The 15,964-nt window shown below is 37.5% G+C and overlaps 1 protein-coding gene across 1 annotated transcript in view; it reads right to left on the reverse strand.

The window, feature by feature from the left end:
* Nucleotides 1-15,964, reverse strand: part of Spdya (speedy/RINGO cell cycle regulator family member A) — a 39,284-nt gene that overhangs the window by 18,344 nt on the left and 4,976 nt on the right. Inside the window, exons 3-5 of the mRNA XM_052186329.1 lie at nucleotides 15,197-15,255; nucleotides 10,758-10,843; nucleotides 4,713-4,884 (exon numbers count right to left, since the gene is read on the reverse strand). Of these exons, the coding sequence (XP_052042289.1) occupies nucleotides 4,713-4,884; nucleotides 10,758-10,843; nucleotides 15,197-15,255 (317 nt within the window). The remainder of the gene's footprint in view (nucleotides 1-4,712; nucleotides 4,885-10,757; nucleotides 10,844-15,196; nucleotides 15,256-15,964) is intronic.

Raw genomic sequence — 15,964 nt, forward strand, 5'->3', positions numbered from 1 at the left:
CATATTACTATTATAAGCACATTGGTAGCTACTATTCCATAGTAGCTTCATAGGTGTTTAACTTAACTTTAGAATATAAGACTAAAGATTATTTTGACTGACAGTATGCTAGTACCAGGATTTCAGTAACAAATGTATAGGATGCTTAATTTCTAACAACATAACTTATTACTTAGCCTGCAAGTATTCAAACCTACATGGGTTCAAGCCAGACAAAATTCCAGCACTCAGAAGTAAAGGTAGACACAGTCCCACCCCAAACCAAGAGGATCCTTGCAGTTGATGCTTACTGGGAGAGAGAAGGTCATTTATCTCCATTTGAATGTCACTGGGTGTGTCAGCCACACTTAGGGCTGCCATAGCTGGGCGGTGGTGGCGCATGCCTGTAATCCCAGCACTTGGGAGGCAAAGGCAGGCGGATTTCTGAGTTCGAGGCCAGCCTGGTCTACAGAGTGAGCTCCAGGACAGCCAGGGCTATACAGAGAAACCCTGTCTTGAAAAAAACCAAATCCAAAACAACAACAAAAACAAAACAAACAAACAAACAAACAAAAACTTAGGGCTGTCATAGACAATGACCAGTGCAAATATCCCCATGCCTTCCCTTGAGAATGGCAAGTGCAAAGATCCTACACGGTGAATATGTCTGGCTTGGTTGAGAGTAGTAAGGAGGCTAGAGTAGCTGAAAGACGACTATATATAATAGGTTAAAAAAGAACACAATGGATAAGCAAGGTCAGGAGATATGGACCAAGTGATAGAGGAGGTGTAGACCATGGTAAGGGCAATGTTGCCTTATACTTTATAAAAAGTGGGAAGCTACTGAGTGCTTTTGAAAAGAAGTCATGAAAAAGACGTCCTTGGGGTAGGGACTGGAGAGGTGGCTCAGTGTTTAAGAGCACTTAACTGATCTTCCAGGAGCACTGAGTTTCATTCCCAGCACCCACCTGATGGATTGCAACAGTCTACAACTCTAGCCCCAGGAGTTCTGATCCTCTCTTTCAGGGTCTGTGGGCACCAGGTATGCATGTAAAAATACCCATACAAATACAATTTAAAAATAACTTACTATATGAAGACTTAACAAATGATTTCACAGTTATATAAAGAACAGCCTATGGGAGTAGGGGGGAATATTATGAAACTCTGTTGCTTTTGTTTTAAGATATTAGGGGTTGAACCCAAGGCTTGCTTGGCAAACATTCTAAGGTACATCCTATGTCCAGGAGAGACCGTTTGCAAAGTTATGACAACAATTAAGACAACTAGTGATAAATACTGGTAGACTTGCTAGAAATAGGATGCTAGGGCTTTTAAATTTAAATTTTTTTATGTGTAAGGGTGTTTTGGCTGCATGTATGCCTGCACCACTTGTATGTCTAGCGTCTAGTGACCACATAGGTCAGAAGTGGGCATCAGATCCCAAGAAACTAGAGTTACAGACAGTTGTGAGAAGCCATGAAATTGAACTAGGAGCCTCTGGCCATTTAACCATCTCTCCAGCCTCCTGAATAGGGTTGAAGGCAAGGATATAAGGGGAAGAAAAAGACCAAAGATACAGTTTTGTAACATGAGCAATTAGAAGGATGGAGCTGCCTTTTACTAACATAGAGAAGATTTTAAAAAGGCAAGTGTATGGGTCTGTGTGTAGGAATCAGGAATTGAATTTTACACGTCAAGTTTAAGGGTTCAATCAGACAATGGAATAAACAAGTAATCTGATATGCAGATCTGGACTTAGGAGATACCTTTAGATCTCTATGTTAAGTCTTCTGAAATATTTTTATATGTATGAGCACGTGCCTGTAGGGACCATTCCTAAGAGTTAGGGTCTGAGGAGTTGGATTTGCAGGTGGTTGTGAGCTGCCAGATATAGGTGCCAGGAACTGAACTCTGGTCTTCTGGATGACTAGGAAGTGGTTTTAAACTGCTGAGCCATCTCTCCAGTCCCTCATAGTTAACATATTGAGAATGAACAAGATCATTACTAAGTTAATTCCAGTCGAGGCAAAAAAAGTCTCAGGACTGAACTCCCAGACACCTTAAGGTTGGTGAGATGAGAGGGAGCTGACAAAATAAGTGGGAAACCCTCAATCCCACTATTCAGAAAAGCACATGAAGGCAGTGCCAAATGTGGCTAAGTTGAGGCTAGAAACTAAAAGCTAATCTATGCTTTGGCAACATAATGCGATCAGGAGGTTTTGACAAATTCTGTTGAACAATAGAGAAAAGGCTTTCCATAATAGTTCTATGGAGAACCGCAGAGAACAGAACAGAAGCAGAGTAGCATGTACTTGGAAAAGATTAGAGTGTTTAAGTATGGCCCTCTGTCACTCTCCAAGTTGGCAAATTGCTATGTAATTGCCATTTATTTCTTCTTGAGACAGGGTCTCACTATTTACATAGTTCAGGTTGACCTTGAACTTTATATCCCCCTGCCTCAGTCTCCTGAGTACTGAGATTAGAGGAACAGACCACAACATTAACCCAAGTAGAGACCTAACAAAAGCATACAAGAAATAGAGTCGTAAGTTACAGGATTCTTTCAGTATCATGTAACTGGATTGAGTTCAGTTTGAATGAGAGTACATTAATTTTAGAGTCCTTGCATATGCAACTTTTTATCTTTTCCCATTGAATTTAATTTGTATAGTCTTGGCCTGCTATATAGTTTTTCTTTTATTTTCTGTCCTCTATTATTTCTGAATCCTTGCATTTCCTTCAAGAGTCAATAATCCAAATTTAAATATGCATAATTGTATCTTCTCTCATTAACAAATATAATTAACAACATTAATTCTGGGGAAAATTCTGTGGCATGCAGCTAAAGTCTTTACTCAAGTTTGAAATGAATTCATTACTTTGGGCTCCTTTGTTCTAAGGTTATTTAGCTGGGTAGGATTTAATTACAGAATTATCTAACTTACATTACTTCTGAAACAGTAATACAAGAGTTGACAATAATTGTTGCTTTCACTTAATTTTACTCTATAACTTTTGTTTAAAATACTAATAAAACATTTGGTTTATAATGTTTTATAATAAAACATTAGTTTTATAAATAAAACTATCTTAATAAGCTCTGACATAAGAAAACAATGTGCTGGGCATGAAGGTACATACCTTTAGTCCCATCTATTGGGAGACAAAGACAGTATGATCTCTGAGCTAGCCTAGCCAACACAGACAGTTCCAGGACAGCCAGAGCTATAGAGGCCCTGTCTCAAATGAAATTTAAGAAAATTAAATTTAAAAAAGAAAACTTTTAAAAAAACTTTTTTAAAAAATTTAAAAAATGTATTTTTAAAACTTTTATCTGCATTTATTTTATGCTGAATTTATTTCCATGCCATAAGTTTTTGTTGCTTCACTTTCTTCTGGGATATCTTTTTCTTTTGTGCAGCCTCCTCTTCTGGCTTTGGGACAATTTGTTTCTTCTCAGTGAGAATCATCTCATCGAGGCAGGGGGATCTCACATATCCAGCCATAAGCTCTGTGACTTTGTCTACACATCTGAGGTGCTTTGTTCTCTGAGTATGTTCAATGCCTGGAGAATCTACATCTAAACCCTTAAGTTCAGCATTACTCTCTGTGCTTTTAAGCATGTGCGGCAAAAATTCAGCACTCATTTTTGACCACCAACTGTGTATCCAGCCCTACTCTTTAGCCTGGGTACCTACCAACTCCACCATTTATACCACCAAATACTGCTTCTTTAAAGTGACATCTTCACCGGGCAGTGGTGGCGCACGCCTTTAATCCCAGCACTTGGGAGGTAGAGACAGGCAGGCCAGCCTGGTCTACAGAGTGACTTCCAGGACAGCCAGGACTACACAGAGAAGCCCTGTCTCGAAAAACAAAACAAAATAAAAACAAATAAAGTGACATCTTTCAGATACTTAGTCGATTTTCAGATATGCATACCCTTGACAGCCTGGGCAACTTAATGGGTGTTCTTAAAGTAAGGAAGATTTGAACCTCTTGATTTGCGTGATTTTGTAGGGTTTTTTTGGGTTAAGAGAGTAGCAGACCATCTTCAGAAGTCTCTGGCCACTTACAGGAAGAGGAAGTGTGAGGGTTACTGGGAGAATTCATGAGACCTCGACTTCTTGCAAAACAATATATTCTTTGAGAAAAGAGGTATGGATTTTAAACATATTTAAATTTATCCAATTTATATAACCATGCCATTGGCATCAATGTTGAAAACTTGAAAATTCATATACTTTAGTGGAGATTATTAGTTTTATAATAATAAGATGCTTTAGTATGTCCACAAACCTTTTGCTAGAATACTGGTGATCTTTTAGATGGGGGAAGGGGAACACTACATTAAGAATAATACAGAAGTAATTTGCTCTGAAAAATGGATATTACAATTTTTAATAAATGTGATAAAATTCAAATAGAAGCAGGATATAAAATTTGCACTCATAATAATGTCTGAGGCTAATGATCTCCATACATATACAAAGAGAAAGACAGACATAGATTGTTAAAAACTAAGTAGGAGGTCATAGTGGCATGATATCCTTTTATCCTAAACTGAAGGGGACCAAATAGGACTGTGAGTTACAAGGCAGGCTGGGCTAGTTGCAAGAATCTAAACCCAAATAAGGAAGAATAAATAAAACCAAACTAAAAATAAATAATAAGCCAAGGAAAATTAGATAAACAAAGATAAATTATAAAAAGTGATTTTAAACACTTACCTCTTCACAGCATCGCCTGCTTACAATAGCCCTATAGTCAATTCTGTCCCAGAGCTGGTCCCTTAACTTTAAGAAATTAGGGAACAATTTTCTCCAGTTTTTCCCTAAAGCCCATGGAAAAATTTCATACTTGGCTTCTTCTTCATCTTCTTCAACTGTATTAGCCAGATACCTAACAAATTGGATCAACAACCCAAAAAAGAAATGGGTAAGGGCAAGAACAATAGATAATAAAAAAAAGAAATGTGAAAGACTTACCAATACATAAAGGATCCTCATATCTAAAATACATAACAAAAGCAGTGATACAATGAATCGTTGCACCTTCTAGGTGTTTCTGTAAATGTTGAACTTTGTTCTGGGATGCAAGTCAGTTACCATGAAACAATCTCTTTTGAGATTTTTCTGACTTTATAGATGAATCTGTAAGCAGTGTTCAATCAGGAACTAATTAGCTCCTTCTTCTAGAGTATTTTTCTTACTACTTCAGGGACTGTGGCTTTTTTACTCTGGCTGAGGAAAACTGTTTATAATTCTAGATGAATGACTGTAGGACACTCTCTTTAAGGCACTCTCTTTTTTAAATCTTTCATTGCTCAAACAGCTCCCTCACATTTAGAAGTCAGTATTTTGCCAATACTTGAAGGGGACCAGACATAAAAAGAAGCAGAAAAACACAAATCATGATAAAGCGAATAATCAATCAAAACCAACCCAAAACTGATACTAGGAGGACATCAAAACATTTCTAACTATTTTTAATATGATTATTTTATGTTTGTTGGTGTTTTGCCTGCATATGTGTCTCTGTTTAAGGGTATCAGATCTTCTGGAACTGGAATTACAGACAAATGTGAGTTGTCATATGGTTGCTGGAAATTGAACCCAGGTCCTCTGGAAGAGCAGCCAGTGCTCTTAACCCGAGCCATCTCTCCACCCCCTTACTATAACTATTCTATATACTCAAAAAAAGTAGACAAATTGAAACTGTACTAGTAGTTGAATAAGAAATGAATTAGAAACAAGAAATCACACGAAAATTATATGATGGCACATCATAGATGAATTGCTCAAAAGCATTGATAAAAATCTTTAAAAGCGGTCAGAAAAGAGAGAGACATTAAACTAGTGTGTTGGCACACTCTCTAATCCCAGGACTTGAGGAATCCGGACAGAAGAATCATGAGTTCAAAGCTATTCTCAGCTATATAGTGAGTTTGAGTCCAGACAGACTCGGCCACATGAGACCCTGTTCCACAAAACAAAAATGAGGCAAGATATCAATATAGGAATAAAGTTAATAATGGGAGAGATTCCCAATCAGAAGCAGTTCAGCCTCCATAGGCCACTTTTTACAACAAAAACATTCCAAACACACAAGAAAGCAAGACATCACGATCAGAGTACAACCCAAAACTTAAACAGAATACAAAATAGCTGTCTATGAGCTGGAGAGACGGCTCCGCGGGGAAGAGTGATTGATTACTGCTCTTGCAGAGGATCTAGCTTCAGTTCCCAGTACCCATATCTGCCAGCTCACACCTCTAACTCCAGCCCAGAAGATTTCACACAGGCACCTGCCTGTAAATGGTGCACATAAATTCACACATATACACATTTATATGCTCAAATAAAAATAACTAATATGTTTGTAAAAATAAGGTAATAAGTATATTTGAAAAAATTAAAAATATATACATAAAATGCATAACAAATATAACAAAGATCAAATTAGTAATGGTAGATAAATTTAAAGAAATATCCAAAATGTAGCTTGGAGAAACAAATATAAAACTGTATAACATCATGGTGGTTGCCACTGCATTGAGTACCATCAACTATCCATGTGAATCTAAATGCTTCTTTTCTATCCTCCTGGCAAAGGCTAGAAACAGTCATCGTTGCCTGTACCACATCCTGAGTAGTATGGAGCTTATATATGGTTCCAAGTTTGCCATGGAAGATATACAAGCAACAAGCTACCCTGCAGTAGTGACACCAAACAATACTGTAGTTCCTTCAGATCCCTCTTACAGACTGTCACTGTACCACTAACCTGGGAGCTCGTGATTCTTCCCTCCCCAGAATCCTATGTCTACTCCCCTGTTCAGGAGGAATGTGAGCATTTAGGGGCAGAGGGCAAGGGCTCTACCTTCACTTCTTAAGCCCACCTAGTAATACCTTGCCATCATGTCCTTGATGCCCAGGGTGCAGACGTTGTACAAAGGTTTCTTTCTTTCTTTCTCTTTTTGTTTGTTTGTTAGACAAGGTCTCACTATGATATCTTGGATAACTGGAACATGCTGTGTAGACCAGGCTGGCCTCAAACTCAGAGACTGCTGCTGTCTCCTGAGTGCTGGGATTAAAGCATGTGCCTGTGCATGTGGTGGGTGTGTGGATGTGGATGTGGGTTAAGACAGGATCTTTCTACAAAGCTCAAGATAGCCTGAAATTCCCTATGTAGTCCAAGCTGGCCTTGATCTAGGATCATTCTACCTCAACCTCTTGCATACTGAGAGTGTTACAGGAATGGGATATCGTGCCACTTATTTATGAGTGTATATTCCTAGATAGAAACACCTACACACATTAAAATCTGACAGTGTTTGGGCAAAATACCTCCAAATTATTATTATTTTATTTTTGTTTTTTTTCTTTTGGATTTGGTTTTTCAAGACAGGGTTTCTCTGTATAGCCCTGGCTGTCTTAGAACTCACTCTGTAGACCAGGCTGGCCTTGAACTCAGAAATCCGCCTGCCTCTGCCTCCCAGAGTGCTGGGATTACAGGCATCTGCCACCACTGCCCAGCACCTCCAAATTATTAAACAGATTTGGAAAGCAGAATGCAGCATATAACAGCATATTTAGTGGATTTCAATGGAAGTTAACAGAGGAGATGGGGAAAATTTGAAGGATAGTAGCTAGAATTTTCTAAGGGTTCTTTGTTGAAAGGTATCTTGAAGTCAAGGAAGCTCATCTAATCTCAAGTAGGCTCTAACAACATTTTTTAAAAGGCTTAAAGGTAGCTAGAAAGGAAGGCTAAAGATCTCAAGCATATTAGGCAAGTGTTTTACCACCAACTTAATTCCATTCCTCTTTTTACCTTTTCTTTTAAGTAAAGGTCTTTCTAAGTTGCTTTGGCTGGATTTGAGCTCAATCAGTAACTAGGTAAAGGAGAAAAAAAGCATGTAACTAATAAACACAGACGAGGATGTGGGAGGTGAAACAGCATTGCCGGCATGGTGTCAATGCCTGGAATCTCCGCATTTGGAAGGCAAAGGCAGGAAGGAGGAGAAGGTCAGAGTCATCCTTGGCTACACAGGGAGTTTGGGACCAGCCTAGGCTACAAATACATTGTCTCAAAAAGATTTTAAAAAAACAAGAAGAAAAAGAAATTCAGGGTGTTACAAGACTACTGAAAGGAAACATTACATGACTATATAGAAGGAAATTGTGAGCTTTAGAACTGTGGCTAATAAGAGATGCTTAATGTAAAGAGATACTGAGTTAGTTTTCAGAAAAGATATGATTAGACACAGGATAGAAATTATAATTTAAGTTACCTAAAATATAATACAATATGCAATGTAATTTTAAAAGATAACTACACAGTAAAAGCTAAATAGCACTGTAATGGCTATAGCCAACAAACAATTGAAACAAATCTAGTTTCAGGCTTCTACATGGATTTGCACTAAAACCATTTTGGCTTGTCTTTAATTCTCAGATGGAGAAAACTACAGAATAGAATGATATTGAATATGGTATAAAATGGAAACCTATAAATGGCAAATTAACAGTGTTAAGGCTGAATTTGGCTCTTGGGAATATATCATACATGCATTTGCATCTCTGCTTGTTTTCTTGCCAAGGCTGGCTTCAAACTCATGATCCTTCTACCTCAGCTTCCTAAATGTTGGGAGTATAGGTGCATACTACAATACCCGGACACCTTACTAATTTCCCTGATCTTCAAAGTGCTTTATTGTCAAAGTGTTTCCTTGTCCATAAAACAGGAATAAGAAATGTATTTCATAAGAAGCCTAAATGTGCTGGGCAGTGGTGGTGCATGACTTTAAGCACTCTGGAGACAAAGGCAGGTGGATCTTTGTGGGTTTGAGGCCAGCCTGGTCTACAGGAGTTCTAGGACAGCCAGAGCTACACACAGAGAAACCCTGTCTTGAAAAATAAAAAAAACAAAACCCAAGAAAACTAAATGTATAAATATAAAAGATGTGGTGATTTATTCATAACATTCAGAATTAGCTATTACTACTAAATTCTTCTAGTTTACCAATCATTACCAAATGTTAAATTCAGTTCATTTTTCCTATGTTTTGGAAAATATCTAATTAATCAGAGATCAAGTTCTTCTGGTCTGATTTACCAATTCTGATTCTGAGTTAAATAGATATTGAGTTACAACTTACTTCTCAATGCTGACAGCTATTGTGATACTCCAATATCTTTTTACTTATTCATTTTTATTTGAGTGTCCTGCCTGCATGTGTATCTGTGAACCATGTGTGTGCACACAGTGGCCAGAAGAGGGCATCAGATTCCCTAGATACGATGGTTGTGCTGGAAATTGAACCTCAGTCCTCTAGAAGAGCAGCCATCTTAAACAGCTGAGCAATGCTTTTATGTAGTTCCCTAATTTAACACTAAAATTATGTACATTCGTTCTAGTGTCATTGTGTCCAGTTACAGGGTAGAGAAAGCATGTTCACTGTGTCCAGTTACAGGGTAGAGAAAGCATGTTCACTATGTCCAGTTACAGGGTAGAGAAAGCATGTTCTTTGTCCTTTTTTTTTTCTTTTTGGTTGGGGAGGGGGGCTTCATGTATATAAGGGAAGCACTCTACTTCTTGGCATACCACAAGTTCCAAAATGTATTCTTAAATTTAAGCTTTCCCCTTAAAAGAAAAAAAAAAAAGCAGTGTGGAATGAAGCCAGGTAGTGGTGTACATCTTTAATGCCAGCCCTTAGCATGCAGAGGCAGGTAGATTTCTGAATTCAAGGCCAGCCTAGTCTAGAGAATGGGTTCCAGGGCAGCCAGGTCTATACAAAGAAACCCTGTTTTTTTTTTGGGGGGGGGCGGGCAGTACTGAGGAGTGACTTCAGAGCTTAGTGCATACTAGGCAAGAATTCCACCACTGAGTTTTTATCTCCAGCTTTGAAATTATATTTTTCCTAACTAAGTTATGATCTATAAATTAGAAAAACATCATTGGAAACAATTTAAATGATAGTAAAGCTATTACTAATTAATGTAATATCAACAGAAAATCTGGAAAATAATTATACCATCGGTGAACACGAAAGTATTAAATATGCATAACTACTTTTAGATACAGACCTACAAAGAATATATGCAAAATATTCTCCACAAAGGCTCACATTATAAAAGTATAATGATGGTTTTATTACATACTAATTGACAGTTTAAAAGAGAATAGCCTGTTTTTAAATATATATATTTAAAAACATATATATATAAATTGCTAGATGTGGTAGCTCACATGGTTAATCAGCATTCAGGAAGCAGAGGTAGGTGGATCTCTGTGAGTTCAAGCTGGCCTACAGAGTGAGCTCCAGGACAGCCAGGGCTACACTGAGAAACTGTTTCAAAAAATGAAACAAAACAAAAAACCCCTGATATGTGTGTGTGTGTGTGTGTGTGTGTGTGTGTGTATGTATGTGTATGTGTGTGTATGTGTGTGTGTGTGTGTGTATGTGTGTGTGTCAGAGAGATAAGAGACTGTGTGTGTGTGTGTGTGTTGGGGAAATTTATATGAGAACACTGTAAAAAATGTAAAAGAGACAACATAACTTGAAGTAGGAATAACACATTTCTGGCATGTAATGTAAGGCCAATGAAAAGAACATAAAACTATTAACATAAAGTGAAAATACATAAATTTCATACACAAGATGGCTATTAATAATAGCCATAAAATTTTAACATTTCTGCTTTAAATTACAAATCACATATATTAAAATAACCAATAAAATTCTACTAAAATTTAGTAGAAAGCATACTTACAGAGCAATAAAGAAATTTATCCTGGTATGCTCATTTATAGTAAATTTAGCTCTCTTGAAATAAACAAATGTCATAGCCAAAAGATACTACAAGGAAAAGTTAGAAATTAGTATTAATGGTTTGCTTTCAGTAATATAACTGCTATAAATTAGTTGACTTTAAACTTTAAATATTTATCTGTATACAATCACCTGTATACAGGTCCCCTGTAGTTAATCCACTTGAATAGTGTGAGAAGCAGTTATCAATAATTTATTATATTTAGCTAGGAGGATTTCTAACTTTTTTTTTTATAGCTGGTACATTTTAAAACTAAAACTCCATTTTTTTCTCTTAAATTTCAAACTTAAAGGAGTTGAAATAGTTCAATTAATAGCCAAACATCTTTCACCTAGAATCACCAATAGTTTTAAAACTATATAGCAAGGCCCAATTTTCATTGAGAAAAACACATTTTAAATGTCTTATTACAAAGACACACAATTAGCTTATTAGAACATATGTCAATATCTAATGGTTCAAATTTGAAACAAGTTATAATATGAATATTGTTTTTATCTCTTATACTTATCTTGCATTGTACAACAAGATGATTCCAGGGCTTCCATTTATTTCTGAGTAAAGGATTTTTGAAATAATATAGTCAGGTATTCTGGGTTAGTTACTTTTCAAACACTGCCCCCTGCTGTACACCAGCATTAAAGCACTTAGGCTGTACTGTTTACCACAACTCTAAAGAAACTTTGAGTATTTGGTTATATAATTACTGTTTATTTGAAAAGTGATGCTTTGGGGCTAGAGAGATGGCTCAGTAGTTCAGAGCACTGACTGCTCTTCCAGATGTACTGAGTTCAATTCCCAGCACTCACATGGTGGCTCTCAGCCATCTGCAGTGGGATCTGATGCCCTCTTCTGGTGTGTCTGAAGACAGCTACAGTGTACTCATATACATGAAATAAATAAATCTTTTAAAAAAAGAAAAGTGATACTTCGATTGTTTTAAAAATTACATTTTTGGAGATATAGTTTTACACTTATTTATATTTCTTTATTTGTTTATGTATGTTATATGTCAGGTGTGGAGATCAGAGAACAATGGAAGTCTGTTCCATTCTCTCCTTCCACATGTGAACCCTGGGATCAACTTAATCATCAAACTTGGCATCAGGCACCTTTACCAGCTGACGCAGTTGTATGTATCCCACCAACACCACATTATCAAATGTTTATGATAAAATGTTAGCATGCTTCAGATTTACCTCAAAATAATTTACATTTTGGAGAAGAAACAAGAATAGTCACACTGATTAGTTTTAAGAGCCACATGGAAGGTCTTTGTTTTTATTATATGTTGTATGTACTTCAAATTTTTTTTTTGGTTTATTTATTTTTTTTTTTTTGAGACAGGGTTTCTCTGTGTAACCCTGGCTGTCCTGGAACTCACCCTGTAGGCCAGGCTGGCCTCTAACTCAGAAATCCTCCTGCCTCTGCCTCCCAAGGGCTGGGATTACAGGCGTGCGCCACCACTGCCGGCTGTGCTTCAATTTTTCTAAATTGGTTTCCAGAGGCTGCAGAGATGCCTCAGTCATTAACAGCACTGTCTATTCTTTCAGAGGACACGAAGTTTGATTCCTAGCACCACATGGTGGCTCATAACTGTCTATAACCCCAGATCTTAGGGATTTAATACTCTTTTCTGACCTTCAAAGAGACCAGGCATGCAAGTGGTGCACAGACATACATACATGCTAAACATCCAAATACATTAAAGCTTTTTTAAGTTTCCAAAATATTTAATTTTTAAAAATTATTTTCAAAACAAAAAACAAAAAACAAAAACAAAAACCTAGGACCAGACGGTGGTGGTACAGGCCTTTAATCCCAGCACTTGGGAGGCAGAGGTAGGCGAATTTCTGAGTTCGAGGCCAGCCTGGTCTACAGAGTGAGTTCCAGGACAGCCGGGGCTACACAGAGAAACCCCATCTAAAAAAAAATTATTTTAGGATTTTTATTAATTTACTTATTGTATATGAGTAGCTGTCCTCAATCACACCAGAAGGGGGCGTCAGATTCCATTACAGATGGTTGGTTGTGATCCACCATTTGGTTACTGGGAATTAAACTCAGGACCTCTGGAAGAGCAGTCAGTGCTCTTAACCACTGAGCCATCTCCCCAGCTTCCGATTTTAGTTTTTAATTATGTGTGTGTGTGTGTGTGTGTGTGTGTGTGTGTGTGTGTGTGTGTGCTCATGAGTGAAGATGCCTGAGGAAGCCAGACGTTGTCAGCTACCCTGGGGCTGGAGTTACAAGGCAGTTATGAGTTACTTCATGTGGGTAATGGAAACTGAACCCAGGTCCTCTGGAAGAATAGGAAGTGCTCTTAACCGCTAACAAATTCTCCAGTCTTCCAAATTAAAAAAAAGTTAAACATTTTTATCTTTGTCACGTTTAAGTATGAAAGAGCTTTCATTTTGACATTTAGTATGAAATCACATGCTAATCTTCTGAACATTCCTTTATTTTTTATTTATATTTTAACTGGTTTTTGTGTGTGTGTGTGTGTGTGTGTTTTGTTTTGTTTGTTTTGTTTTGTTTTTTTGGGGTTTTTGTTTTGTTTTTGTTTTGTTTTGTTTTTGTTTTTTGTTTTTCAAGACAGGGTTTCTCTGTGTAGCTCCAGCTGTCCTGGAACTCAATCTGTAGACCAGGCTGGCCTTGAATTTAGAAATCCGCCTGCCTCTCCCTCCCAAGTGCTGGGATTAAAGGAGTACGCCACCACCGCCTGGCTTATATTTTAACTGTTATTGAACTTGATATATGACTGCCTAGTATCTAAATGGGTATCTACAAAAATAAAATGACAACTGTTCAGCAGACTCAAAAACATAGAAACAAATGTTGAAATATGTCCACAATAAACATTTACCATTACTATTTCTAATATATTAGACAGTTTATGGTATTCCAATATCTAATGGAGAACATGTTAAACGAATTCTAGCCTGTAAGATTACTAGGAAGAGGATAATGAGTGACCAGTCTGAATAAAAATAAAGTAGATGGGCACCATGGCGTATTCCTTTAATCCCATCGCTCTGGAGGCAGAGGCAGAGGGGCAGAGGGGCAGAGGGGCAGAGGGGCAGAGGGGCAGAGGGGCAGAGGGGCAGAGGGGCAGAGAGGCAGAGGCAGAGGCAGAGGCAGAGAGGCAGAGAGGCAGAGGCAGAGGCAGAGGCAGAGGCAGAGGCAGAGAGGCAGAGAGGCAGAGAGGCAGAGAGGCAGAGGCAGAGGCAGAGGCAGAGGCAGGTATCTTCCAGTTCAAGTCTACAAGGAAAGTATTAGGCCAGCCAGTGTTACACAGTTAAACCTGTCTCAGAAAAAAAAGAATAATGATACACATGGATCAAAATGTCACAATGAAAGGAGGATGAGCTATTATTTTTAAAATATTTTAAATTGTGTGTGTGTGTGTGTGTGTGTGTGTGTGTGTGTGTGTATGTAGCACATGCCCTCTAGGAGCTGGAGTTACAAGTAGCTGTAAGCAGCCAGATCTGGGTGCTAACAAGCAAACTTGAAATCTCTGGAAAAGCAATACGTGCTTTTAACTGCTAATCTATTTTTATAGAATAATTCTCAATTTTCATTTGTCTAGTGTTTCTCAAAAAATGTGACAATGCTAATCTATGGCTGTTATCTAGCACTGAGGAAGCCAACATGGAATAAGAGATTATTTATACTATCATAAATTATAGCAACAGCAACTTAATACCTATTGAAATAGTAAAAAAAATTGTTTAAAAAGACAATTGGATATTTTTATCTGATTTACTTATAAAATATTTCAAACTTACAGAAGACTGCCTTAATGGAGTGACTCTCAAGATCTTTTTCTCTATACCAATTAAAGGTAGTCATTCTAACCGAAATGTATTGAATCCAGCTGAGCATAGTATGTGTCTGCTCTCCCAGCTCTTATGAGGCTGAGGTAACGTGAAGCTGGAGAGAAACTGTATACTTGCACTTCCCTCACCAAAGTATGGAATCCCTATAGATTCTTGTTTCCAGATAGATTTGGTAAAAATTAAGTATAAAAATTCTGCTTTGGGGGACAGTAAGATGGCTCAGTGGCAAAGGTACACACTGATGATTCGAGTTCAATTCCTAGGTCCCTCATGGTGGAAGGAGAGTATCAACTGTCTATAAATTGACTTATGACCTTCACATTACTGGCTATGGCATCCATGCTATCACACACACACACACACACACACACACACACACACACACAAATGATAACAACAGAATTTCACTCTGAAGAAAGAACTTAGACTAGTTCTTTCTTCTAACTGTAATGAAGGAGAAAATTCTTATTGTATCTCATAAAAATTTTAATGGTCTAGTAACAATAACAATGATGGTTTATGGTTATACTATTTCTAGTTTACCTTGTCTGCAATTTTGCAGCAGCAGTCCATCCACAAGAAATCTTGAATTAAATCATCATCTATAACAAAAGATAACTTTGACTTATCTTCTTAAAAAAGGTTTCCTTTTGAAGAAATAATTTCTAAATTGGGACATTTTAAAGTAATGTTTAGCTGGGCAGTGGTGGCACAGGCCTTTAATCCCAGTACTTGGGAGACAGAGGCAGGCAGATTTCTGAATTCGAGGCCAGCCTGGACTACAGAGTGAGTTCAGCCAGGGCTACACAGAGACACTCTGTCTGGAAATGAAAAGAAAGAAAGAAAGAAAAGAAAGAAGAAAGAAAGAAAGAAAGAAAGAAAGAAAGAAAGAAAGAAAGAAAGAAAGAAAGAAAGAAAGAAAGAAAGAAAGGTTTAGAAATTAGACAAAGATGGTTGCTAAGGTGTAGTTGTCAGGTTTTTAGTATATTTATCATTGCAAGGACTATGCATTTCCCATTTGATTCACTTTATTATGTATATACTCAGTTTTAAAGGAGAATAATGTATTTTGTTTCCTGAGTATCCAACAAGTTGTTAGGTGCTCCAGCTCTTTGGTCTTTTGCGTGTCAATTTTAAGAGGCAGAAATGGAATCTGTTGCAAGATAATTCAACTTTGAAGAAAAAAAATAATTTCTTTTTTCCAGACAGGGTTTCTCTGTATAGCCCTGGCTGTCCTGGAACTCACTCTGTAGACCAGGCTGGTCTTGAACTCAGAAATCCTCCTGCCTCTGCCTTCCAAGTGCTGAGATT

This window comes from Apodemus sylvaticus, chromosome 6 (assembly GCF_947179515.1).
Source record: "Apodemus sylvaticus chromosome 6, mApoSyl1.1, whole genome shotgun sequence".
NCBI lineage: Eukaryota > Metazoa > Chordata > Mammalia > Rodentia > Muridae > Apodemus > Apodemus sylvaticus.